This window comes from Myotis davidii, unplaced genomic scaffold (genome assembly GCF_000327345.1).
Source record: "Myotis davidii unplaced genomic scaffold, ASM32734v1 scaffold49, whole genome shotgun sequence".
In the NCBI taxonomy this organism is placed as follows: Eukaryota; Metazoa; Chordata; class Mammalia; order Chiroptera; family Vespertilionidae; genus Myotis; species Myotis davidii.
Window position 1 is genome coordinate 2,186,359 of NW_006300375.1, and position 9,625 is coordinate 2,195,983.

The window sequence follows — 9,625 nt, forward strand, 5'->3', positions numbered from 1 at the left end:
GAAAAAATACTACCAAATTCAATGTCGATATTGAAAAAGATATATATCTCCACTACGGAAAAAAGTGACTTCAAATAGATTAAATGCTGTTTCTTTACATTTCATTCATTTCCTGTTTGTTGTTTTTTCCTATTTCTAAGGGGTTGATCTTTTAAGTAAGAAGGGACAGACACTTCTCTCTATTAAAAAACTTGTATTTCACACTTCCATCTATAGAGGAAAAGGCACTGAAGTTGACATTCCTGGAAATAGCAAATGGAGGCAGAAGGTTGATTCTAGGCAGGGTGAGACTGAGAGATGGTGGACATCGGCCACGTACACAGGGATTAGATGGAAGGAGGATTTGGAAAGTTTTAAATCTAATGAGAGCAATCATATTGTGCCTGACAAACAAAAGTACTCATTTTGATTATAAGGAGAGTAAAACTGTCAAAGTGATGCCAAAAAAGAGGGGGACGGACTTTTAAATGAAAAATCTAGCTAAGTTTGAAATAGAGAATAAAAAGTTTTCATCTGTCTCTTACTGTCAGCCCTCTATGCATATGAAAATATATTTATTATTTTCTAAGTTAATATAATGAGTTCCAGACTGTGCAGGATGTCATAATGGAAACAGGATTATACAAGATAATAAGGAGGATTTTTTTTACTCTAAATGAGTTTTACCTACACCCCCTGTGTCATACTTTTGATCTTAACTGTGTTTCATTTACCACATTGAAGGAGGTTACATAAAGGGTAAAATAATAGAAACTTAATCAGGAAACAGGATTTCTTATTGTTGCATTTTATTATCGACTCTTGCCATATCTTTACTCTGATTCTTAAAAATATTGAAAGATGTGTCATTTTAAAATAAGAACAATTGAAACCACATGGCGTCAGAATTGCGCCTCTTTCCTCTGAGCCATCCCAACCATTCACACCAATTGATCTTCAGAACAAACCTGTGGACTATTTGGGAGTTATTGGCAGGGAGTATAAAATTCCTGAACTCTACCTTTTGTAAAATACTAGATAAGTATTGGTTGGTAAATTTAATTTTACAGATAAAAAATACAGAGAGGCAAAATCTTGTTTTCCAAGGCCTAGTTAAATAACTTTACTGCTGGAAAATATTATAATATGAACTGGCCCCACTGATCAGAGCATAGAGTTTTACAGTGAAAATCATTTCTTAGAGAAAGTTATCATGGCCTCTAAAAATGTATAGTTATACTGCACATATGACAGATTTTATTGTTGTCATGCTATTTTCTGGTAGACAAATATCTGCACGTGGCTTATGTAATCCATACCAAAGTAATGTCTATTTTGATAAGCAGTTGGGTTCTGAAACTTTACATCCTTGACATTTCTGCCATCCACAATCAATTTGAAAAAGACTCCCAACTTGGCAATAAATTTATCTCTTGAATTTCCAAATAAGTAAATACATTGAAAAGTTGAGTTGATTTCTCCAACGTTTCTCCTTTCATTTCTTCCTCCCGGAACAGATAAGCACCACGGGCACAGCCTTGAAGAAAGAATCATCTACGGGGTGGAAAACAGCAGCACGTTCCTGGAGTGCAGCCCGAAGTCACAGCGAGCTCTGGTCTATTGGCAGTTCCAGAGGCGAAATGAAGAGCGAAAAGAAGAGGTATAGCAATGAAGCCGAGTGGATATTGGGGGGGGAGTGGGGAGAGGGGGTGCTGTGCATCTTTATCCTTTTCCTCACTCCATAATAGCTCCTTCATTAAACAATTACTCATTGAGGGCTGATTATATTACAGGCTTTGTGCTAGGAGTTGGAGAAACACATGTGAGTTTTGTCTCAGAAGCCATTTGTGGGTATATTTTAGAATCTTCTTTCTTCTTTCTGTAGTTATCGACAAAGCAGTTATGTATATTTGTTGCCGTGGTCGGTAAACTGCAGCTCGCGAGCCACATGCAGCTCTTTGGCCCCTTGAGTGTGACTCTTCCTCAGCCTTAGGAATACCCTAATTAAGTTAATAAAATGTACCTACCTAGATAGTTTAAATTTAAAACAATTTGGCTCTCAAAAGAAATTTCAATCGTTGTACTGTTGATATTTGGCTCTGTTCACTAATGAGTTTGCCGACCACTGAGAAAAATCAAATCCCCCTAGTAATTTTAGTAATTTTATTTTTGGTTCAATGAATTCTGCTATCTAAATATGTGTGTGTGTGTTTTTCTTCATTAACTTCCACCTCCAATGGGAAACACAGGTTTGGGAAAGGGAGTAGTAGATTTATGATGAAGTATGGAACGTCCCAGTATGAGCTCTCATATGAACTTGGCATGTAGCATCAGACAGAGCTTCCTCCTCAATGGATACATGTATTCCTCTGTAAAAATGGAGAACTGTGCACAGAAAATATCAGTGAGAACTCTGAGCTTTCTACAAGCGTTAAATAAGTGTAACCAGACTACGCAGGTTATTTTTAAATGTATTATGCGCAGACAATTTTATAAACATAACCTGAATATAAAGGCAAAAATTATCCCATTATCTTTTTTGACATCTGAAGCAGTCTTTAAGTATGCAATCACATCACACAAATGTCAAGGTTGGTTTTGCTTGTTTTTGTTAGACATCTCTGGTAGAAGTTGTATTCAAAATAAAAGTGAGATTAAATAACTTCAAGAGCATATCTACATGGTTATGTCACATCTAAGACTTAGGAAATTGAATAAACAATTATTAAGCTTGTAAACCTACACTTTTTCTACTTGCTCCATTGCTAATTTTTGTGTTTTATTTTTTTCAAATCTTACTATATGTTCATTCTAATGCTGCATTGTTTTCTACTATCATGGTTCTGCATTTCTAATCCCAATAGTTAATGTTAACTTTCTCCTATATTTATATGCCTTCTTTCAAATGTACAAAATAAAGTATGTATTTGTACTTTCCTCCCATTACCTTGAGTATTTTAAATTATTGTAATGAGAAAGTTTATTAAAACCATAGGGAGCCAGTGTTTTGCAATGCATCTTAAAAAACAATTGACAAATTTATAATTCTTTTTTCTGATAGGAAAGTGGTAGCGTATCTCTTAAGCTAGAAACTTTAAGTGTTACAATGTACTTCAATACATAATCTAAATTTTTACAGAGATAGAGTTTCAGAAATTAGATTTCTTTTAAATAGATATATATATATTTTACTGCCTTTTTGTTCCTTCTGCTAGATTAGAGTGGATGATCATATCATCAGGACAGAACAAGGCCTTCTCCTGCGTAGTCTACAGCGGAGGAATTCAGGCAACTACCTGTGTCATGCCGTGGAACACGGATTTATGCAAACTCTTCTTAAAGTGACCCTGGAGGTCATTGACACAGAGCATTTGGAAGAACTTCTTCATAAAGATGATGATGGAGATGGCCCTAAGACCAAAGAAATGCCCAACAGCATGACACCCAGCCAGAAGGTCTGGTACAGAGACTTCATGCAGCTCATCAACCACCCCAACCTGAACACAATGGATGAGTTCTGTGAACAAGTTTGGAAAAGGGACCGAAAACAACGTCGGCAAAGGCCAGGACATGCCCAGGGGAACAGTAACAAATGGAAGCATTTACAGGAAAATAAGAAAGGTAGAAACAGGAGGACCCACGAATTTGAGAGGGCACCCAGAAGTGTCTGAGTTTCATTACCTCTAGAAACCTCAAACCAGTAGAAACTTGCTTAAGACAGTAACTGGAAAAAATGCAATATACATGAACTTTTTTCATGGCATTATGTGGATGTTTACAACGGTGGGAAATGCAACTGAGTTCCACCAATTATAAATTAAGTCCATGAGTAACTTTCCTAACAGGCTTTCTTCCTAATGCCAACACGTAATAGAGGTCAGGTGAACACAGATGTTCCCTGTAGCAGTCTTAACGTTTCCTATGGGATTTCACTGTACAGGTTTTGCTTTCTTTGCCTGAGAAATAAAAATGTCATTTGCCATATTGCCATCTAAAGAAGAAAAATTGCATCAGCAAAGCCATTTTATTTAACTAAAACTTTAAAATAAACTGCATGGATTTACTAAGCTGATGAATATTCCAAAATGTGGTTGGATTCATGGATATTTCTGTCTACCAGCACTCCCGTTTATATGTACTGGAGGAGTAAAATGATACTGAATGAAATGGTCTGTGGAAATATGAAAAACATAAACCATCCATCATCCAGAAGAAAAATGGAATACACTGATCTACTACTGATGTCTTCTTTCAGCTTTGATCTAAAGATGTATTTTATTAAAACTATAATTTAAATGTACCATGACAAATATGCAGTAAAATTTAGCTCTTTCCTAAGCTAGAGTAGGTTTTTGTCTTACAATTATTGTGCTATATAGTTTTTGCTTTAAAAATACCAATTCTGTGCTGCTTTCTTTTTAAAAATTTTGTTTTCTGTTCTGCAAGAAGGAGAGCCAATAATTCTGTTTTAGAAATATATACACATCATTAGAAGTTAATTCCTAAAACCTGGATAAATTATGTTTTATTTTTCTGGGGTTTCAAACAAATAACACTTCTCCTTCTTTAAGTATTACCTAAATTAACGTTAATCTGCATAATGTTCTTGGAAAAATAGAGCATTTAATCCCCCCCAAAAAGGGAAGAAAAAAATGATATATTAAATGCATTTTGTTGTATTTAATGAATAAATGAGGGGAAAAGGAGCTGCATATTTCTTAAAATTAATAAGCATTATCTTAATATAAGGTAGAAAATGTCTCTTAATTCTGAGCTTGAATCCCTGCATGATATTTGAGACATAAGAATTCTCGCTCATGATTCCATTAGGAATTACACCTGTGCCACCTAATTTTTTTTAAAAAGAGAAATCAGTAATATTAAGAACACTATCTTAAAAGCAAATTTCTTAACTCTGTTTACATCTGTATCAACTGCCTCTTATTTCTCATTAATATAGTTATGTCTAAAGAACATTAATTCTTTTCATGTCAGTGGGAGTGACTTTTATACAAACTGTTTTCCAAGACACAATCCACACTTAAAACATGTAAAACTCTTTGTCTCTTGCAACAACTTATAAAATAAGGTAATGATTATTAACTACGCACTTGCCTGCTTTATTGTCCTAAGATGATTCCTTGAGAGTCATTGACTTCAAGGCACATAGAACCATCAGCATTACAGTAATTTCTTTTGCACTGCATTCCCCTTGCCAGAAATCCCTCCGTAGGCCCTTCAACATGCACAAAAATGCAAAAGAAGCATCCTATTGCTGCTGAAGGAAAGCAGCACTGAAATTCTAACTCTGCCTTGGGATTCTAATGAACTCAGCTTTCACTTCTCACCTCAGACTACAGTGAATTTTCTAAAATTTCTCTATCAGCTGAAAGTTTTCACAAATTGAAGCTCATGTTACAGTTTTAATGATTATGTTGAATAAACAATTTGTTGACACTTGTTTCAAATGAAAGCCTAAAAATATTCAACCATTTTAGGCTCCATTGATGAATACAGTATTACTTTTAGAAGTACATCCTCTAATGCTATCTGAATTTTAAATTATTTGAAGAACACACTCATATAAAGAGAAAAAAAGTGTAAAAGGTAAATCAAAGAACAAAGAGTATTCCAAAAATAGGTCATTCTTTTATTTTTATAGAGTATCTTAACTGTACTAAAATTGGGTGTTGCATTTCATTCTATATTTGCAACTGAAACAAATTTATTCTCAATAACAAAAGTATCTTATTTCTTATTAGTCTTCAAAAATAAAAGATTTGAAGGGCTAGAGATAATAATTTCGGGATGTCTTCCAATATCTCAATGTATTTTGTTTAGCATTGTGAAATACCCATGGAAAGAAAGTCTAGACTTTAAAAGAAATAAAAACTAACAAATCTACTGGCATGTCTTTATGAGCCATCAGGTCTAAGTTTTCAAAGACAATTATGGATATGACTTGCAGGTAAATAACTCTTATTACAGTTACAGTCTTCTGCCAATGTGTACTGACAGGGGACAGGTTGCACGAAAAATAATGTCCCATTCAATTTAGCTTGATAGACTGATATATGCACGGATCATCAGAGCTGAAACCAAGTTAAGAGACTCCTGTGTCCTTAAGCAAATTATGATGGCAGTCTTAAGGTAGGCAAAGTGTACATTGCAGCAGAGAAATTATGGCCCAGTTGAAATGAAATGTAAAATGTAAATGCATGTAAATGCACATTTAATAGTACTTTTTATGTATTAACTTAGTGATTTTCAATGGTATGTGCTTAATATTTTTGCTACCTACACATTAGGCAAAGAGATGTAAATAATTTTGAAAAGAAGACGAGTGTACAATGCAACATTGTAGAGGTACTCTATTTCAGTGTGTTCAACATCCCCGGAAAATGCCAGAATTCCCGCCCGGGTGACAAGGTGGTTTAAGTGCTATTTAAGGGCAGGAGGTGTGTGCCCACTCAGTAAGCATGTTTTTTTCCAGGTGGTACACATGTTCCGTATCTGTATTTATCATTGCATTTCAGATGGGAACTACAAAACTGGAAAGAAAATGTAATGAAACTGCTGCTGTAAATTATTCCTTTCAGCATGTATTCAGTTGCTAAATACACATTTCTTCAAAACATTTGAATTCAGATGTCTTTACTGTCCCCTCCAGCATATGATGTCACGGAACGTAAAGTTTAGGAAATGTGGAGACCCAGTCAGGAGGCTACATAATCAGCTCTCAGATTTGCGCATTGTGGTCATCTGCGAACTGGGTTCTACACTTATGGTGATGATGTGGAAAGTTATGACCTTTAAATGAAATATTGTTATTTTTATGTCATGCCTAAAGAGAAAATATGGGGATGAAACTCTACAAGGTGTCATTATCATAATCATTTTGGTTTTATTCAGGACCTACAAAGATGTCTGCAATTTGTTATTGAAATCAATGATCCTGAAGGTTATAAGTCAGAATTAACATGGAGTGAATAGCATAATATTTTGAAACCTTTGTTTTATGAATTCACTTTTTACACACAATTTGATTTCACTTTAATGGAAATCTTGCAAGTTCCATGGCTTAGTGAGTCATAAGGTGTTAAATATAACTGGCCTAATGCCAAAGACAGCCATCCTTTCTATTTTAACTTTGTAGTAATTATTTTAAAAAAATCAATGTTCGCATTTACAAAATAACATGTTTCCATGAAGAGGAAAACATTATCTTTCAAAAAGTCTGCAAAATCATATTTTATTTATAACAATTTTCTTGTACTTATAGAAACATACATTTGTTGAGTTAATATATTAAGGGAAGCTATAAATGAAAGAGTGAATGAAGCCACAGAAGTCATGCCTCATATCATATGACCACTTTTACAGTCAACCTGACCAAGAAAAGAGCTTGATTTTCATTTCAAACATGTAAGCACACACAGGCAGAAAAGAAATAATATGCAAACTATACACTGAAATATAAGATTTGTCCAGGTGAACAGAAGCAAGGAGAGCTGAATAGACAAAATCAAGCACACACAGGCAGAAAAGAAGTAATATGCAAACTATACACTGAAATATAAGACAGATTTGTCCAGATGAACAGAAGCAAGGAGAGCTGAATAGACAAAATAAGGAGGATGGAGAAGAGGCATGAAAAGTGCTTTCATCCTGGGAACAAATATCCAAACGGATGGAGCATGCGGTTCGTCAAGAAAAGTAAAATGCCCCACGATTATGAGTCAAATGGTGCATTTTTTCTTTTTTTCCCCCTGGAGCTGGGTTTAGTGCCCTCTATTTGTATCACGCATTCTCATCTGGCACGTGTTGTCATGCACTCTTCTTCCTTCCACCCCTACCCCCTTGGCTTTCTTTCCTACCTTACCTCGTAATGTTGACCTCTTTTGTGTCGACTCAGCTGAAGCCCTCACTAGACAGTGTTCCCGCAACCATCTTCAAACCTAATCTTTATGCCATGATCTCCTCTCTAGGTCAACTGACCACGCTTCAGCTGGACTTGGGGATTCACGGAGAAGTGGCTGGGAGAAGACAGCTTCATCAGGTTGACCCTTCTGTGCTCTAACAATTCCACAGATAATTTCTCTTACAGTTCACTTTCCTTCAGCATTACCTCACTCATCTAGTATTAGCATACTCAGCCAGAGGTTCCCACCATCACTTTGCTAATTTGCAAATAGTTTCTTTGGCTTAAAAAGACTTTACCAAAGATATTAAAATATGAAACTTGTATTTGTTCATGGTTAACCCTAGATGGTGTATTTCAGGGCTAAACAATGATGCAGGTGAGTTTAGCATATGTAGCTGACAAGCAAAGACTTATTTTTACACACACGCAAAAAACAAGTTTTTAAAGAGTGAGGAGGCCCGGCCACATCTTGAATTTGTCAACTCCACATCACCATTATATTAAACTGTCAAAGTTTTCTCATATAACAGGAGAATGTATTTTATTTCTTCTAATGTAAACATTATACTTGTAGACACACTGTTTATTTATACAGTGCCTACGTAAAAGTTTTATAAATGTACTCAAATCATCACAACTTGGGTAGTTTTAAAGTCTCAACTTTCATCTCAACTTTGTACATTTTGCTGAAACATTATACCTCAAGTAAATACATTTTTAAAAATCCATGTCATTTGTGTAGCCCAGTTTATAATGTTTTAACCCTTTGTTTTTTTTATAAATACATTTATAGAAGCTTAAGCATTTTTAGACAAAGTTGTGTGTCTAAACACAAACCGCTTTTCCACTTTAGGATTTTTGGTGAATATGCCTCAATTTTTAGGAGGTTTGCATCTTTGAATTTAAAAAACAGTTTTATTAATCTTTAAATATTTTTCATGCAGTGTTTTAAATTGCTGATAAACAAATTAACATTGGTCTCAATATATCATTCAATAAATTCTATTTGAATTTAAATACTGAATTAAAATGGTACATCTGTGTTCAAATGTGCATTATTGGCATTTACCAATTTCAGAAACATTATTCATTTTCTTCTTGCATTATTTTTGACCCTAGTGGTATGTTTGTTGAAAATAGTTACATTTTATTTGGTTTGGGAAGGAGGTTAAATTATTACCTAATGAATATTATACTACATAAAAAATAAAATCTGGTATCCATATGGAGAAGTGTACTATCAAAGAGTATATTGAATTCTTACAATTATTAAATATATTCACTCAGAAAAGTTTGAGTAAATATTCATCTCAATATTATTACATTTTTATCAAAATGTATTTATTAATATTAGAAACTTGCCGCTATTAAGGTTTCTCCTTTAACTTTTTAAACCCTCTAAAATTAAAAAAAAAAAACAATACCCTAAATTTAAAAATCTCTAATCTTTCAAAAAGTAACAAATCCTCTTACCCTAAATGGAGATTGGAATATAATCTGCAACTTTTTCCATACTGATCTCTTTCTAAGCTCCTCTTTATCATTAGACAGTTTTTACTAAAATTATGTAATATCAGGTAGCTCTATATTTAACATTGAGAAGTAATATTTTTAACTTGTTTACAGGAAATGTTTATGTCTTTATAAAATTATCTGATTAACATCAGTATATTAAATCTAATAATAGAAACTTTAATATATATTGTATTATATGATAATCCA

The 9,625-nt window shown here is 34.0% G+C and overlaps 1 protein-coding gene across 1 annotated transcript in view; it reads left to right on the forward strand.

Annotated features, from left to right (window-relative positions):
- SEMA3A (semaphorin 3A) overlaps window positions 1–6,622 on the forward strand; it is a 231,698-nt gene extending 225,076 nt beyond the window's left edge. The window contains exons 15-16 of the mRNA XM_015572694.1: window positions 1,497–1,639; window positions 3,195–6,622. Coding sequence (XP_015428180.1) covers window positions 1,497–1,639; window positions 3,195–3,650 — 599 coding nt within the window. The 3' untranslated portion in view covers window positions 3,651–6,622. The remainder of the gene's footprint in view (window positions 1–1,496; window positions 1,640–3,194) is intronic.
- The last annotated feature ends 3,003 nt before the right edge of the window (window positions 6,623–9,625 follow it).